The sequence below is a fragment of the Vidua chalybeata genome, chromosome 3 (assembly GCF_026979565.1).
Source record: "Vidua chalybeata isolate OUT-0048 chromosome 3, bVidCha1 merged haplotype, whole genome shotgun sequence".
Taxonomy (NCBI): Eukaryota; Metazoa; Chordata; class Aves; order Passeriformes; family Viduidae; genus Vidua; species Vidua chalybeata.
Window position 1 is genome coordinate 64,579,328 of NC_071532.1, and position 19,515 is coordinate 64,598,842.

General features: G+C 38.8%; 1 protein-coding gene across 1 annotated transcript in view; it reads right to left on the reverse strand.

The window, feature by feature from the left end:
- SLC35F1 (solute carrier family 35 member F1) overlaps positions 1–19,304 on the reverse strand; it is a 107,542-nt gene extending 88,238 nt beyond the window's left edge. Inside the window, exons 1-2 of the mRNA XM_053937521.1 lie at positions 19,300–19,304; positions 10,596–10,771 (exon numbers count right to left, since the gene is read on the reverse strand). Of these exons, the coding sequence (XP_053793496.1) occupies positions 10,596–10,771; positions 19,300–19,304 (181 nt within the window). The remainder of the gene's footprint in view (positions 1–10,595; positions 10,772–19,299) is intronic.
- Positions 19,305–19,515: the final 211 nt, after the last annotated feature.

Genomic DNA, 19,515 nt, shown 5'->3' on the forward strand with positions numbered 1-19,515 from the left:
AGACAAAATTTAACCCAATTTACTTTTAGCACACTATTGCAAAAGACTCCATAGGGTCCTTCACCAGCATCCATGCATTCTGGAATTCACATCCATGGCTGAGAAGAGCTCACTGGTGACTTGGTTTTCCCATGGAAATCTTGGCAATTGGCAGGCTTCTGTTCCTCTTGTGGCATTTCATCTCTTTGAATTGCTATAAAAGCTGTGAATGGACATGAAATGTTCCTAGTCATGCTGTGGCCAGTTTCTTATCATATGCCTGCCCAAATGAGCATGAAGCCTAGCTCAGGAAAACATGAAGTTCTGGGATCTTGAGATGATAAGGAATACAAAATAATTCCAAAAATAAATTCTACCAAAAATACATACTTTGAGGTTTTTCATATGTACACATGCATATAATTAGATGTGTGTGCATGGTAAAAACTCCATCAATATAAACCACCTTAGGTCCTTTTAAATGGCAACAAAACTTTTACATGCCAAACTTAATAAATAAAGGCACTAGTTGCTCTTTTTCTACACCAAGCTGTTAAAATCTTAATAGGACTCTTGAAAGCACATTCAAACCAAAGATTCTGACTAGCAATGAAAACAAACAGCATATATCAAAATTTATGCTGATGAGCATGCCACTCCCTCCCTTATGTCATCCGTGATGCAAATCAGTGCAGATCCATTTTATTAAAATAGTGACAGTCCACCTCTACTCTGGGATATTAAAACCTCCTTCAGAATTAGGAAAAACAAAACCAAGTATCAGATTGCACACAGATAATCAGAACAGCATAGACAAGTGATATTGTGTAAACATTCTAGTAGTTGCACAGAAGCAAGTTCATTAATATTTAACTCCAAAAAGGCACAGATGCATAATTTTCCTTTGAAACCTTATTTGCTATATTTCTGTAACAGTTACAAAAATATCCCTGTGAACTGACTGTCACTGCGATATAACTGAAAACTAAGGGGTAAGTAAGTGCTCCTTTGAGACATGCATATGGCCTCTCCCTCCTCCCCTGTGTATTTGGAGCACTCACTACTGCTGTCAGCAAAGCTCCCACCTTTACCTCAAAGCTCCCTCCTCTCAGGGAAATGTGTGCAAGAAATGGAGGAGGCTGATAGACAGCATATATTATCCTTTTGTCTTTAATGTTAAATCAGGAAAGATAATAATAGGGGGAGGTTCTAACAGAGTTGGTTGCTAATGACCTTGAGCTGCTCTGTTCTATAGTGAATTGGGTCTAAAGCATCCTCAAGGTTTGTGAAGCAACGTTGCAGCCAAAGGGACTAAGAGGTGAGTCACCAGGTCCCTCATCCCCAGCACCTTCCAGAAGTGACTTGGTGTCCTGTGACCTGTGCTTGGCAGCTCATGAGAAGAAGGGAGAGCACACAGCACAACTGCAACTTGAATACTGAGTGCCACATTTATAAACATTCTTTCAGATGAAGCTGCAATTATTATTACAACACTATCATCCAGAAATGTAACAGGAATTCAAAGTGACTAGATGCCAATACCTAACAGTTCAGCAAAACACAAAGGAAAAAAATGCTTACAAAGTGGTAGATAAACTTACAGGATATTTGTACATTTTTGCCTCAAAGATGTATTTAGTTGTAAAAATAAATATATGTATTACCTTGGTAGTAAGGAACATTAAAGAAGGCAAAATCACTGCTTGTGTTAGAACTAAGTATTAAGTGTGAGGCAGAAGAATAAGTTGAGACTACAGCTTTATCCTACCGACATAACTTTTTATTCCTTTGATTCATGCTGTCTTATAGTCCTTATTTTAGAAAATGTAGCACTTCCAAACCTTCAGAAAGGATGTGATCTTCACAGGGATTTTGCTGCAAGTCTTGTGTACAGTTTACAACTGGGCTCTGCAAAACGGGATGCTATTGAGTCTTTGATTTAATGAAAATTCAGGAAGTCAATTCAATTCACTGCAGGGACGGCTTTGTTCTTTCATTATGATTCTTTTTTAATGAGAAAGACGATCGCAAGGATAAACTCTATTCCTCTGAATTTTTATACTAATTACATACAAAGCACCATTCTGGCAGAGTGGGACTTATCTCCTTCAGGCAATACAGTTATCATCTTGTAACCACACTTCAAATATCCCATATGAGCGCTGGAGCTACGTGTGCTGAATGTGGATCCTGCTACCCTGGCTCGCTGTTTGGCCTGATGAATGTTTAAATATTCCATAAATCACAGGGAAATACTGATACTGCATGAAGTGGCAGAGACAACCCTTGCATTCTGCTTACAGCTGTAGGATCAAGGGTGCACTATTTTATCAGAACCATTAACTTTCCTCATTGAAGTGGGAAGGGATGGTTGGTTTTGCAAATAGTACTTGAGATGTTTATGTATTAACAAGAGCCAGACACATATACTACCTCTACAAAGGACAGTTATCCCTTAATTCTACCAAAAAATCAAGTGTTTGTGATTCAGCTCACATCCTTATGAGACCATTTATTATTTGACATACTGTGAGGCAATCTGGGCTACATAGGGAGCTTCATTACCCTCAAATAAAATTACTGAGAACAACATTCAGCCCTCTGCAATACCCTGATACTGTGGAGTAAGTTTCAAAGCTCAGTTTGTGCTCATAGCCATGGTATCTCAGAACTTTCAAGGCTGTGCCACCTTGTTTTCTACCTTGTTTTCTAACCTTGATTCTTTCACCTGCAACATCTGTGCTCCTATCTGAGCCTGTGGTACAAAATACATGTAATGGCATCTGCAGAGATGGGGACAAAAACCAAGCAGCAAGATGCATGAGTGGTAGGCACAAACTGCACTTCCTCAGAGCTTCCTTGAGCCTGCCCACTCATCCTTCTAGTGATGAGGTTTATCTTCTCAAACAGGAACTCACAGACTTTTGTTCAGATTGGCACTGTCTTCGAAAGACTGGCAGGGCTCCTGGAAAAGTAAGCAAGGAGGAATCTTTCCAGGCTCAGCAACAAAATCTAAATCCTTATCCAAACATAAATGCTTGCAAATATATGTTGCAGATTTACCTCTCAGACTTAGGTGCTGGCATCCCTAAGAAAAGCATGACAGTATGAAATGCCACATTGTGATGATTTTTTGATTCTGCTAAATTCCACTAGCTACCTGTGATTTTGCAGCTGTGAGCTGAGTAACTGCAATGTTTCCCATTTTATTGCATCTGTGGTTTCTATTTATGGACTTACTGGCATGAAATGGCCACAGCTGGCTAAATGCTCCTAAAATGAATGTACATTTACCTCCAGGGTAAAACTGCTTTTTTCTCAAGTAGTATACTCAGTATAGACATTGCCTCACAGCAATGATGCAGCATCTTGATGCAAACATGGTTCATCACTCAGGACTTTGGCCAGCCTAAAGCTCAGTGTCCCTTTCATGCTCACTGCACTCAGTGCCTGCAAGGTTTTGCTCTCATAAAATATGCACCAGTCTTTGAACCATGGTGCAAATCTGAATGCTGTGTCTGGAAGGTACTGGCTGAGGGCATAAACTTGGCAGCCAGAAAGATGACCAGGTCTGAGCTTCCCGAAGTGAGGGTGATCTGAACTGCATGATTTGAATCTTCCAGGGGCTTTTTTACAAGGAGAGTGCAACTTTAGAACAAATTGTGTTCCCATTCCCTCATTTAGGTCAAGAGAATGGTTAGAGAAATCCCTTTTTTTCCTGTGCTCTTGTCTGCATCAGCAGGCACAGGAAAAATGAGGTGTTCCCATCCTTTCACACAATGCCCTCTTGCAGTTTTTGTCTCTGATGGCACAAAGGACACTTCCTTGAGCACCAAAGCTATTTTGAATGCAACCTAGTAACAAGAGGTCTCTCAGAGTTGAACGAGCTGCATCAGGGTTCAAGGGATACTACTACAGAGAATGCTACAGCATGGATGCTTGATTAGGCCAGGCCTTTATTGCTTTGGGGTTATCATGATTGTATTAGTGATTGCATCATTAAACCAGGACATACAGTGCTCACGCTTAACTGCTGCCACCTCCATCCTAGAGGAACAGTGCTTTCCAATTTTCAGCTTGTATGTGCTATGGGATGTACATGTTTTATTCCAATGATACCATGCAGGAGAATATAATGTGCTACTTTGGCTGGGGTTAAAAATAGGAAAGATATTTTGTCATGCACGATGCATGCTGTGGGTTTGGATAGCAAGTGCCTTACCTAATGATCAGGAGCACCTCATTGAGAGAAATAACTCTAGAAGGAAAAAGCTGAGGGCTTTTTGAGCCTTTACCTGCCATTTTATTTACCTTAGGTTTGGGGCCAGGATTCCTCTCTGTAAGTGTTTATTTGTACCTTGTTAAACAGCTGGCAAAGCAAAACACACATGATGGAAATGAAAATTGACTAAGCCCTGAGATGCCTGGTCCTTTGTGTGGGTGGAAAGGAGCAGCAGCGCCAAAGCAGAAAGCATCTGTTTGCTGGTCAGTGTAACAAGAACAGCTGAAAGTGAAAAACAACCCCTGAGGATTAAAAAATACCATCCAACCTCTCTGCTAGGAATAGCCAAACAAATCAAAACAAAAGACAGAGGTCAAGTCTATTGGTTTTAACCCTGTCTTTGTCTTTTTTTTTTTTTTTTTTACCCTGCCTTTCCAGATATGTGGAATAATCATACTGTGCTGAAATTGCATCTGTTTTAGTGTTATGGCTAAGAATGCAAGATAACTTCACTGGACTGGGAAGGGAAATTCTATGGTTTAGAGCAACTATCATAAAGAAAAACTACCAAGGTTCTGTATGAAAACTTTACATACCTAAAAAGTTTGACACCTCACTGAATTGTTATCACCTACAGAGTAAAAAAGTGAAGGCTCATTCAGCAGCAGTCAACATTTTATAGCAGGAAATTTAAAAAACTCAATTGGAAGTAGAATGAAAATTCAAACACAATTATTATGTAAATAGAACTGAACAGAAATCTGGCTCTAGTCACATTGCTTTTTTTCCAGCTAGCTTGCTGTGGTGTCCATGATATGATAGGCAAATCCCAAATACATAACGTATCATAATCCTTGCTCCTCTGAGCATGCTATCCAAAACTGAAAATTGCACATTACAAAAAAAGATCTCTGCAATTTGAAGTGTCTGTAAATAGGCAGCATTCTAGTTTCATTTCTCCTAACGTACAGAATTCCCTCTGAATATGAAAAGGGCTCTTCAGATCCCAAACAAAGGGACTATTTGGCTGACCATTTTCATAATAAACATATCCCACACGGTTTGGCATCCCTAATTAGAAGCCCAGAGTAATTAGGAGAAAGTACATTGCAGACAGCAATGTGTAACACAGCAGGGAGATTCTGCAGCGCTGCTATGAGAATACCAAAGACCTGAAGGTCATTATTTTTCACTGGTTCCAAGCCATACTTGCTGCTGTGTTTCATTTTTACAACCCAGAATGACCATGGCCCCTTGCACTGGGAGGGCTGTGAGAATCACAGAATCAGAGAATGGTTTGGGTTGAAAAAGACCTTGAAGATCATTCAGTTCCAACACCCCTGCCATGAGCAAGGACACCTTCCACTAGACCAGATTGCTCAGACCCCCATCCAACCTAGTCTGGAACACTTTCAGGGATGGGGCATCTAAACCTACTTTCCGTCTAAAGCCATTTCCCCCTGTCCTATTTCTACATACTTTTGTCAAATGGAAGAGATGGGCCAGCTGGACTTGCCCTTCCCTGTGCTTCAAGGGCAATGTCACATCTTGCAATGTCTGCCACATGTTTGCAGGCCATAGTGTGGGCTGAATTGTTGCCTTGACAATCCAAGGACCCCTTCTATCACAGGTAGAAGCTGCAGCTTTGAACATTTTATTTGACTGGAGGGATAACCAAGCTCTTTGTTTTACAGCAGTGGCATGAGCATGCTTAGGAAACTGAATAGTGATGAAATGGATCTCTTCTAATCAAAATCACTCCCTGTCATCCTCAGTGAAGAGGAAATTCTGACAGGATCAATGCCTTTCCAGAAGACATTTCATCTCAATGGTACAACATATATTGCTCAAAGTACATGATATCTAATATCGTTTGATCAGCTTAAATAATATACTTGTTTCCCAGACAAACAAGATTGTTCTTACTGGCAATTGACAAAAAAGGTGTTGGTTTAAAAGAAATTCTGTTATGTCTACCTAAGTCCATAATACTAGCTTTGAATTAATATACATTTACTAGCAGAATGGAATTAAGTAAAAGGAGACATTTACCCTTTCTATCATTCAATAAATACCTGACAAGCACTGCAGCGAAAAAAAGCAACTCCTATATAGTGCTCTATCTTCCTTCAATTAGCTGGTTTTGGTCAACTTTGGTGAAGTAGGAGTGATGCTGGGGAAAGGTGCCACTACCTAAATGGAAGTACACGGATAGCAGATACATCAGGAAATACACATATGGCTGAGATACTAATGGCATAAACCATCCTGAGATAAAAGTGCTTAAAAAAATGATATGCCACTAGGAGGTCTGCAATCTTACCAGTCTCACAGGACTCTCTGGCTTACTCAGGGGCACAGATCACCTTTAATTATATGTCAAATCTAAGATATTACAGTTACCGTAGGGAAAACTCTATTTCTATTGACAGATGCTATAACCTCATCACTTGGCCTAGAAGCAGAATTCATCCAGACATACATAAAAAATGTTTCTGAACTAGCAAATTGTTGCAAATTGAACTAGCACCCTTAGTACTGGTGCGCTGAAAATACTTGTTGCACAAAAATTCAAGGAACAGGTTGCAATGTGGAGCCCTACTCACGCAGAATCTGGCCCTCAAGCTTTATGGCTCCTGTCTGTTCAGAAGACACTTCCATTGCTCCCTCATTTCTTGTTTTCCAGAATAACAGGAAAATAGCAGTTTCGTATTTTTTTTCTGGTTTTAATGATGTCTAGTAGAAGTGTTGTTTTCATTTGTAGCATATGTGACGTGGCTTTTAGAAGTAATTTATTTTTGGTGGCAAGCTGCTGATGCTTGCTCCCATGTTGGCTGTTAGCAATTAACACCTTCTGGTCCACTATGGACAATTTCCCACTTACTGCTTTTTAAGGTGATAAAACTAATCTCACCAGCTCTATCTCTCATAGCTCCATTTCATCCAGTAGAGGCTTTTCTTACTGATAGCCAAGGTTTTTCTTTTCCTCCACTAATAATGACATAGGACCCAGAGGATATAGGGAAGTATCCCTACATGCTTTTGTTAAGAAGAGTCCTCTGCTAACAAGAAGACTGAGGTGATATAATATGTGTTAAAACCTTCTCAGAGGTGTTACCATGGACAAACACAAGTTTTGGCTGTGAAAACAACAGGCGTGAGAGGAAGCTACCTCAAGAGAAGGAACTGAGGATGACCTCGTTACCTGTTAAATATTTGGCAGATCTATTTTTCATCAGAAAAATCCAAATTTAGACAAATTCTTTCACTTTTTCATGATCTTTGCCTGAGTGGTATCCATGTTTTAAGGCCTGTATGAAAATCTCACAAGAACCGATCTCCTTCAATGCTTTTGTCACTTTTTATTTCTGGTCAGGAGAACAAAGTTGCAATGATGATGAAATGCCTTACTTACATGGACTTCGCTGCTTAAAACTATTGAGTTCCTATTGAGTCTACTCTTACTCCTTGAAACTTTTCTATTTTGGGGGTTTGGTTTTGTTTTCTGGGTTTTGTTTTGTTGAGGGTTTTTTGGTTTTTTTAACATGGAAATGAAGTTTTAAAAATTCAGAGATTCTGACACTTGCAGGACTGTGCCTCTCCACTGTCTGATGATATGTTGGCAAGGTGACAGTCCTAATATTTGTATCCATTAGAGTGAGCACTGTGGTAAAATTATTTTGGAAAACAATCTCAACTCACAATATAAAAATGTAGTGGATGCTGCTGCTGCTGGGCTAACTTTAGCTGCTGGAAGCTGAGCATTCAAGGCTTTAGTCAGAAAAGCACAGGAGCTTTAATTATATGCTAATGATGATTTTCAGAGACCAGTGCAAATTCTACCTTTTCATTATCACTCAGGGAGTATATAAGAACAGTGAGGGACAGCTAAGTCAAAGGGCATCCAGAGTAAATCAAAATTTGGAAGAAGCTTCTAAAGAAAGAGGAACTCTTTATGTCTTGAGAAAAATTATAGCTATCAGTCCTAGAGTGAATTCAGGGTTTCCTGGCTACCTCAAGTGACACCTCCTTAAACAGGACATTTCTGCAAAAAATCCCAAGGATTAATAAAGCAAGGAAAGAAAAAGGCAAAGGGATGCAATTATTTTTTTACTACAAATCAATTTATGGTTTGATTTCTGAAGGATAAAGAGAATATTTTAAAATTTTTTCAGTCTTTCACAGAGAAGAACTATACTTGAAAAAAAAAGTTTTTTGATGATGTCAGCACTCAGAACAGAATCATCATTATAATTATTATGTGATTTCCATCTGTTAATGAAGCCACATGATTAGAGCTGCTAGAGAAACGGCCTTAATGGAACAAACACAGATAATGCATTTGAATAAATACACAAGCAAAAAGACAATGTCAGGCTCAGTCAGCTGGCAACATTAAATGCCGAGTGAATAAATAGGCTGTGTAGTGCTATATCATCCAGCAGGAATGTTATGCTGAATGCCTGGATCACTGCTTTCATAGCTTCTGTAGCCAATTTTATTTTGGATTTTTTTGGATGAAACCATCTTTTTGGGGTTTTCTGACAGCTCCTTTTCCAGACAATTCCATTGGTACCCTTTTACATGTACTCTAGTTTTTCGTATGGTCTGTAATCAACCACAGGCTTTTTCAAACACCTTCCCCAGCCCTTTTCACTTGTCCAGAAAACATTTTCCACATATTCCTAACACTTTACCACTTAGTTCCCAAATCTATCATATTGGCACAACAGATGTTTCTGACAAACTCCCTTTAGTCCACCATTATATTTTTAAACAGAGTCAGAAAATTATTTATAAAGTACCTTTTAAAAACATATTTATATATGAGTAAAGCGGAGTGTTTGATCGCATTTTTTCAATGTCAATATACACCGGGCATCAAACATTATTCCAAATTAGCCTCTGTAATGCATAGCAGAATGCAGTATCTATATGGGGATACTCTCTCACAATCCAGCATTTTCAAAAAAATAAAATCTATTTAAGAGTCCATACAGGGACTTGCCTTCCACAGTATCTAAATCAGTCCAGAGAAGGACATTTTTGGGACAGAACTTGTGAACATCTAGGCAATCCCACACTCAGAATAATTATTTTTAAATACAGTTCTCGAGAAAGCTGCTACTAATAACACACTTGAAACCTTTGGCAAAGTATGTGGTGATGTTTCCCCCTACACAAACTGAAATACCAAGACAGTGAAACAGTGGCTGAGTAATCTTTCCTTATATAAGAGTCAACATTTCCTTTGCACATTGGCTTTTATCACCTCTGCAAAATGGGGACCAATGTTTATAAAACTTATGTTGTAATATGCTTAAGTGCTTTGGGCTGAAGTACAGATGTATTTTTTTGACTGTTCATTTTTTGCATAGAAATTAAGTCCTTGCTGCTTTGGAACACTTTCAGCATTGTATCACAAGATTGTACTATGACTGAAGAACTTAAGCTTCAGGATTGCTCCCAAAACATTAAAAGATGCAACATCAAAGAACGATCCAAAAATCATTGTTCCTGTAAGAAAACATGAGCTTTTCAGTAGGCTGATAAATGTACCACAGCCTAATACATTTTGTAGTTGTTACTCTCCACAGAGCCCTACCCTCCTTATGTCAGGAGAACGCATATTTTTTTCTCTTTTATTTAGCTTCCAATCTACGTGTTCTGTGAAGGTGAATAAATAAAATTATTACAATAAGGAAGAGTGGCTGAGAACCGTACTTAAATGCATTCACTTCCCAAACCTCATCTAGAAACGAAATCTCAAAGAAGGGAAGGGTTGTGCAGGAAAGGCACAACCCCCCCATAGTATATATAGACTTCAATATATACTGCAATGCATTTCTCATTTTGGAGGTCAGATTGGTTACATGGGCCCCATGGCAAAGCAGTGATAGGGCCATGGAGCTGCTCTGCCCAAACCTCCCCCCAGAGAGAGAGCACCCTGAAATCTCTCCCTTCATCCCTGACTTCCCAATAGCTAAAAACTGGCTGCTATTTCTTTCTGTCTAGTAAGTGAACTACTGAATTGCCATGTTCAGCATCTAGAACTAGCAAGTTCTTCTTTGCTTGTATCTAAGCTCTCCTTAGTCTACATAAGATGTAAAGCATACTTGAAATATTTCCCAGAAAGGCAAGAACAATCAGAATTCAAAAGTACAGATTATTTTAGCTTTTAGGTAGCACCCCAGTCCTTCAAGTCTAATGATTCGTTCTTTGCTAATGAAGATTTGTTGGTTTTTTTTCAGTTCATCCAATATATATTTCCAGGTAATGTAAATATAGAACAAATGTTAGTAGGATATGTGTCTGAATCATATTGTTTGTTGTTGTTCTGCAAAAGCCTTTATCCCCACTGTTTTCTATAAAACAGTTTCAGAGAGACACTTACCTTGTCTGACGGCTAGCGTTGTTGTGTAAACCAAGAACAGAAGGATATAATTGAGGAAGCTCTGAAAAACAGGTGTGTTGGCATGGAAGTCTTCTGACAGATACTTGCTTGTGAGACCAATGCCACAGATAAGGAGGGAGAGTACCTGGCCAAGTGCCACAGACAGCAAGAGATCCCTGAAAGGAATGAGAATAACAGACATAAAACATTCAGCCTCTTCACTAAGGAGGAAATGCTCATCCTCCTCCAGGAATCATGTTCAACATTTCTGGGACATTGAAGAAACATGATGCTTCAGTCAATGGGGGGACCTGCTGGGTATAGCCAATACAACATTTCCATTATTCCTGCTCTTATCATGAGCATAAACATTGTGCCAACATAGTAGCTTTTATTCACATGTTAAACAACAGCAGACGGCACGTCCCTACCATTTAATTTTGCATTTCACATTTCACAAAGGATAAATGATAGTTTAAATCAACCAAAACACAGTACTGCATCCTTTGAGCATCCTCCTTAACAGAAAGACCCAGGGTTATCACTCAGACACAGTGGGAAACACAGCTTTTTCAAGACTTAGCAGCCAAAGAGAAAAAGAAGATTAAGCATCATGTTTCATCACCAAGATGAATATACATTTCATCATATAAACTATTCTTTTCATCTACTATGCAAATATAAATATATTTTCTTTCACCTTTCCAGCTGCTTACTTTCTCTTCTGCTTGATGGCAACAGGAGATTACAGTTTTCCCCTTCCTGTCTCCTTCTGGTTGTTAGAAATATACTTTCTGGTTAGGCTTTTTGCTTTAATCTGTTTTTCTTATTTTTCATCTCCAATATCTTCTGCATTCTCCTATTACAACCCCATTCTCTTTCCCCACAGGTCTCAAATAGTTTCTTCTTTTGTGCATGTTCTCTGTCTTCCTATAATTTTCTCTTTACTGCAAAAATTGCTATATTTGAAAGACTTTTTCCCTCCAAGTACCTCCATCTCTTTTACTCTTCTTGTAGAATTTATTATCTAACCACACAGCCCAACTGAGTCCAAACAATCCTCCTTTTCCAAATTTTGTCACAGCATCTCCTATGCCCACAACACAGGAATATCTGTATTTTTTTAATTACCCTTAGGAGTTTTCCCAGATCCCCCATGTGTCAATACTCTCATGCTGACCAGGCCTGCTCTACAGATACACCTTCCCATGCAGAAGAATGAGAAGCAAGAAGTGCTGGTCTGGTAGAGAAGCAAGCAAAAACAATGCCAGGGAGAGAAAAAGGGCAGTCAAAGGGGACATCTAGTCTGAGCCCTGCCCACTGCTACTGTTGCTGTCATCAGCCCCCAGAACAGAGGGGCTGAGCTCCCTAGGGGAAGACATGAAGGAGAGGAGCATGTTCTGCAATGTCTCATTTGAGTCTGGAATGAGGAAAGGGAACCAGGCAATCCTAAGGGAGTAGAGGAGGGCAGCACCCTGCTCAGCTATAACAGTATTTCATGTGTGTTCTCTGCCAGACAGTAAAAAAAAAATATTGCTTCAAGGCTACTTTGCTTTCCCTGACAAATTTCCCTGACCTCGGCTCTGCGTGTTTGGCAGTGATGAGTATCTGTGCTCCCACAATTTGGTAAACTCAAATGTCAAGCTTGTTTCCCTTTTTCTCCTAAACAATCCTCCCACTAAATGTGTCGTGTTGCCAGTCATGGCACCATTTAACCAAAGAAACACTGGAAGGCTGGGTAGTTATATTCAGCTAACATACCTCGCTGACAAACAGCCTGACACACAGAGTAAAGAACAAACTTTAATTGTGCTAAACCCTGTGTTTTGATGGGAGACTGCTGGAGAAGTAGCAAGTAAGACTCTATTACTGCTACCTCTGCTTTCACGTTACTCACTCTACTGTGAAACACAACCAAGGGAAACAAACACACTCGACAGAGGTGACATCCAAGACCATGATGCAAATGCTGCCTACACTATGGATCCTCAGTTCCTGCTGTTACCTGCTCTGCTGTTGACATGGAACAGAAAGTTTGAATAGTGACTGCAATTTAAATCCACATATTAATCTTGCACACTTGTTTACAGTTCTTCATTTAGCTGGATATTGTTTCCTACATCCTTCTGTAATTAAGTTTCATGCAGGGGTGTCCTCTTGCCTACTGCCATTTCTATAGTTTCATTTCATTAGTAAATTAGATGTTTTCAAATCAGTTGCTGGCTTTACATGAAATGCAGGTGTGTCCCTGTATTTTGGCCGTGCCTGTGAGTGAAAGTTGTATTACATTCGCTGGGGGACTGCACCTGCTCTGAAGAGAAGCATCCTGGATCCTGCTTAGATTTACATAAAGCTGAACACACCCTCTCTGAGGAAAGGATTTTCACAATAACGTATTTCTTGCTCCCCTAGGGCTGTTAGCTTTTGGGAATCACACTAATCATTACATTTTTTTCAGACTGGTGGGAAGTTTGATGAGGTCTTACAAAAGGCATATTTTTTAGCTCAGCTCTCTATATTAAGGTGTGTCACCAGGTCTAACCAGTCTGTACTGATATTTGTATTAAAAATCCAACCAACAAAACCTGAAAAACACCAGGTAAATTTCAAAGCTGTGTTTAATAGCTGTTTTGATTCTCTCATTGTTATTTTGAAGTTTCTAAAACAACCATATTTTTTCATAGTTGATTCTTTGTCAAGTCATTCAACCTCATCTACAAGTGAAAGTTTTCCTAAAGAGTCAATGTTGACAGCATACACATACACACACACACACAGACACACAGACACACACATGCAGCCTGCCCTCAGCTTCTGTATTTACATTTCATAAACTTATAAACAAGAAGGTAATTCAAATGTTATGGCCTTATTCCTGAAAAGTCATTGAGAATACCTTTCTATGTCTTCTGTCAATTACAAAATATGTCCAAAAATCCATTTGCTATTTTGTTATTGAAGTTATCAATGAACACAAAGGGCAATCGGAGTGCAGTAAATATAGACATGGACAAAAATCAAGACCGTGAACTTAAATACCTCCAAGTCTGTAGGTAAAGGCTGAATCCTTATAATCTCTGTAATTTGAAAGAACTTTTGAGTAAAAACTGTCTTTTAGACAAAAACTGAATGTAAAAACTGCAGAAAACTACTTTGTGGGGGGGAGTCCAAGTGCAAGTAGTACCATCAATTACACTGTCTTTCAAAACACTGACTGATAAATGATACTGAGTGCACACATACCACTTCTCTCTGATTTCTGCACACATTTGGTATTTCTAATTATGTAAGAAAACTCCTTCTGAAATCAAGCTGTTTTGCTTCTCTTCCAGTCAGGACTTAGTTAAACATTTCACAGTTGATGGATGACACAGAAAGATAAAAATATTTTATTCTTATTTCATCAATTCAAAGAGTAGCACATTAGATGTTTAAGCAGAACTAATTCAAGTGCCCATTAAATGCTCAGTCTTGAAGCAAAGGTGATCTATTTTACAAAATGTGACTCTTCATGCCCATATTAAACTCTCCTGCCACACACAGTAATACGCCCATTACAGACATAAATGATAAGCAGTGGCACAGAAGATTTTGTGTCCTCCCCTTCTCTCACCACTGTAGGCTCTGTCACACTAACCATTATCATGGAAAACAGTAATGAAATTAAAATTAAGTAAGTGAAAGCAAATCACAAGATCAGTAAAATGCTCATTTTTGCCTTGGCTGAATGGAAGAGAATAACTCATCTCTCTCCAAACAGAAAAGTAGAAGCAAATCTTAATTTTTTTAATTGGTGACAACGTCAGCAGCTATACAGAAAAATACAATTTTTTGCTAAACCTAATAACCAATGTAAGATACCTGAATTAAAAAAAAAAATGCTGGTAGCATTAACTGTATTTAATTTTTTTTTCCTGCAAACGATGAACTAATAATACAAGAGTCTTAGCTCCTGAGCCTTTAATACCTGGAGAAGAATAATAACATACCCATTCTTTTTTAAGAAGAAGCAGCAAGCAAACACTGAAAAGATTTCAATAGCTGTGGAAAGCCTACTATTTCCTTTAGACAAAGTAAAAAGACACTAACTCAGTGCTGTCATGTCTGGCACTCATAAGTATCTTCCCCAAAAATCATAAAACTGTTGAAATATGCAACATGGCTCCTATCTGCAACACTTTCTGTGTTGCTTTTCATATGCTCCACCACTCAGAGACTGGCACAAAGGATGATTTCTTCCCTAAGCCTTTGGTCTATCGTACTGGCTTCAGTAGCACATTCATTCACTGAGGAAGCAATATTCATTCATATCTTGAAGAAAGGCTGTGCAGTTTGATGGCCTTCAAACAGTACACCAAAAAGAGAGTCTTGCCACAAAAAGCTTCAAAAAAGTGAGGGTTTCTGCCTTTCAAGATGCAATTTCTCTTTAGCTGAGTGCTATTCTATTTCTCTACTTGTACTCTATTTAAATCAAAACAAAGTAATTCTTCAAAAATCCCATTTTCCCTCAGTAACACCAACAGTACCTTTTCAAACCAAGTTAAAACAGGGAAAGATCTTCAGCTTGTAGTTAAGCTTTGATCTCATAAATGCATAGAATCATTGAATCATTTAGGCTGGAAAAGGTCATTTAGTCCAACCATTAACCTAGGATCAGATGGGTATTTTGAAGTGAGAAGTAGGTCAGAATTACTCCTAAACCTCCAGATGTTGCTAAGTAGGTTTTTCACAGCACACTAACAGAATTTTAAAAAATACTTCTTTATTGTCTCTTTAGGAGAGGAGCCATTAGACAAAGCCTCATCTTTAGGTTGGCAGCCATTTAATTCTGTTTAAATGTCTGGGCTGGTAGCTGCTGTGCATCTTTTTACTTGTTCCTCCAGGTTTATGGCAATTTCTGTCACTTGAGTATCTCCTTTATCAGCCATGACAAAGCTAGACTTCTGAAGGCAGACATTCTCATTTCAAAGAACTCTGGAGCTAGTGCTTGGTTCCTTGCACATACACACTGGTGTAATAAAGTGTACTAAACAGCTATCTGCAGGTTATCCTGTAATTATTTTACATGAAGTTAATAAAACATTTAGCTCTGAATAGTACTTAATTCCCAGAACATAGAAACACTCTTCACAACACAAAATCAAGGCAGTGCAACATTGAGAAGGAGCCACACAATCACAGCTGCTGTATGCTGGAGAATCAGTGACATTCAAAGGGTGGCCAAGTGATTTAAACATTCAGGCTTATTTAATTGACACAAAATCCTGTTTTAAAGCACTCTCCATGTCAGTTTAATTTAACTGCTTTCCCTCCTCTCTTTTGTACTTTATTTGTTATCTTTCCACTGGTAAGTCTCCAGTGCATCAGTTTTAGAGTATCTCAGATGGTAAAGAACAGAGGCTACCACTACTTTTAATCTCTAGCATGAGGTGTGTTAATCCTTCAGCATGCCACAGGCTCCAGCAGACAAGAGATTGGCAGTCTGTTTTCTGAGCCAAAATTTCACTAGAGGAGCACATCTGTAAAGGCTGCTTTATGGCACTGTTAGAAAGGGCCTGCAGGCAGGATCGTGTTTTCTCCAGGATGGTAATGACTGCAACACAAAGTTACCACTCCAAATGTTCCAAGCGTGTATTTAAAAAAAGAAAAAACAGATACACTTCATTCTGAGACTGACAACTGCTATGCCATAGTGATGTTGATGATGTCTGTCACAGCACTGGGATTTTGCCAAGCTTCTTCACTTGAGTGCATTTTACTGTGTTTCTATAAAAGCGTGAGGAGAAATAAACAAGGTCTTAAAAACTTCCCACTGATTCAAAGTAAGCTGAAGTTATGCCTCTGTATCCTGTAGAAATCCAGTCAAGTTTATTTAAATGCTTACAGGTGGATGTGAAAACTTATTTTAAGATTCTAGTTATCTTGTAGGAATGTTGATGCATATTACCATAGAAAACACAGGAACAGCACATGTCAAAAATCACAAATACTAACTACCATCACCAGCATTGAATGTGACTCTTTTCACTGCAGCTGAGTTCCAAAGCTCCCACACCACCCCCCACTTGAATAGCTGCTTAATGAGGACACGGACATTACTTCCATATTTTGTGGTTCACACTTAACACTGACACAGGCAGCTTGTGAAAGAATAAATTAACAAGATTTGTTCTGGACAATCAACTGAGCTCTCACTGAAAGCTAAAGCTGGAGATTTTATAGTAGCTTTGAAGTATATGAAGTGTCCTATTAGTCCTGCATTGCTCTGAAATTGATTGCATCTAGAGAACAAGATTCTACACTAATTTTGCATGGAAACTCTTCTTTTCTTATTTTCCCCTTATTCTGACATGCCTGTTACACAGGGGAGAAATTTTACAAGTTGGCACATGCAACCCTTCCCTCCTCTCTGCCTCTCTCAATAAGATAAGGATTGCAGCAAGTATCTTCAGTTAATGCATCAAAGCTGCTGTACACTGCTTTAGAGGAATTTACAGAAGCATTCCCAGTATTCTACAATTAAATGTTCACAGCACTAATAGCAAGCACATCACCCAACAATATACTGATAATAACATCATGGGCTGCTGTGCCACAATATTATGCTGGTAAACTACTCCCATAGTCTACACTCCCTGCAATCATTCTAGATGACATCTCAAGAAAATACAGTGGATTTGTAGGTCTAAATAAAAGACACCTTTACTATTTCTGGCAAGCAAGAACAAATCAATGTAAAATATTTTCAGAATACAGGTATCAAGCCATGGCTGAACAGTGAAATGCCAAAGTCTGGATCCCAACTAAAGCCATACAGTGCATTAGAATACAAACAACAAATATTAACCGGCAAATCAGAGAAAGAAACACCAAGCCTATCCATCACTTAATTTCTAGTGAGTCATTATTTTGAAATATTTACTGCAGTTATGTGATGTACAGGCTTTGTACTGGATCTCAGCACAAAGGGTGGGTTTTCTACACAGTGAGTTGCAGACTACCTCAAGCTCCCACTGAGGCTTGAAAGAAATTCTCTGTGCCATAAGCTGGGGGTAAGAGGGGAGCTCTGCACCTCCTTGTTCTCATCATCTTCTCTTGCCACCTCCTCAGCAACTTGTCACTTGCACTGCAGCTCTGCATCAACTCCACAGCTTCTTTCCTCAGCTGGGCCCAGCATCTCATTGCAGCATCCAAGGGACAGCCCTGAGGGGCAGCGAAAGGACAGCCAGACCTGGACACACAGCCAGCACTTCCCTAGAGCTGAAGAAGCCCCAGCAGCCACTGCCTCATCTGGAAGGACACCCTGGGCATGGGGAGAGCTGCCCAAGCTTCTTATCCTTTGCTTTTTGGCTTTCCTAGTTGCTTTGAAGTTTTTCTATTCAAGACATTAAGGTTCTAATTTGTATTCAAATACAACTGGGCTTGATTTTAAGAGCCTTTTGGGGATATCACTTTAAATCAAGGTGTAGGTACATCTGCCTCAAAGCTGTGGCAGACTCAGGCTCTGCTGCTTTTCAGTAATAGCTTGAGGACCAGCCCAGATTGTTGACTTTGGATGAAAACAAAGCAGAATCACATTTAGAAAGCTTTGGGAGTCTCTGAAGCAGTATCTTAAGATCAGCTTTTACCTAACAAATTTCCCAATTCTTGTATATTGCCAGTTACAGCAATTCTTAAAAATAGGTTTAATTTACCATACACTTATAACCCCAACTTCACACACAAACATGGTCATAGTTATGTGTGTTTTACAACACTTCAGTAACTGGCATTTTTTAAGACTATTCTTACACAGATAAAACACATCCCTGCACTTAATAGTTAACTATATACTGTTGAGACACTTGCTGCACTGACTCTAAATGCAAAGAAGGCACTCCTTTTTAAATTATTCTTATTGAATAAGATACATGTTTAAAGATAGCAAAGAAAAGTGTGGTGACAAAACTTCCATGCTATTATTTTGATGGAGTCCAGTGCTAAATCCTTACAAGCAAATTGGAGGCATGGGGTGTGTGTGTGTGTTTTGGTGCAATTTTCTTATAGTCATCCTACCAGTGAGCTAACAAAGAAAGAAAACATGCTTATCCTAAAAACATGCCTAGGTTTTCAAAAAGCCATCTGCCTTCCAATCAGCAATTTCCTGATTCCTTTTCAGGTAAAAATCACCAGACTTGGAGCCCCAGAGGCTTTTTCTCTTTAAGAATGATGGTCTCTCTGTATAAAGTTCTTGGCAACTTCTCAGCCTATACTGGATAGACTGAAAATATTTCAATCTTTGTGATGAAATCAGAAGTATAATTATAGATGACCATGAGATAAAAGAATTGTATTTCAGGTTATTTTAGTCAAATAAATTGACTGAAGCTAGCTGCAGTCCATATATTTTTATAAATTTCACTGTCCAGCCAAGTATGACTAGAGAAATTAAGATATATAAATATATAAATATGTAAATATTTGATCTAGATTGGAATAATAAATGACAGAATTAACTTTCCATACAAGAGCTTACAAAACTAGTTACAAATACCAACTGCCAAATATGGTACTTCTGAAAAAGTAACTTCTTCCATCATTATCCAAAAATTAATTCAAAAGTGATATTTCCAGTCTTAGAAATAGAGTGAGAGACTCAATAATGTATTAAGAGTGAGCTGTAATTTCTCAAGCTAGAAATCCATGTGACAGCCACTGAAAATACCGCATTTTTGCCATTGAAATCTAGGCAGTCATTGGGCTGCTGATCAGTTATTTTTATCATTCAAGAATAAAGCACACAAATAGATGTGGTTTTGAGATTGATATTTATCTTTACTCCCTTCCAAATGCACCAGTCTGAGCTTTCAGATGTTGAAAGTAATGAGGATGTGGAAGGACCGATGGCTCTCTGTTTCTTGTAGAAAAGTAATTCACTGTC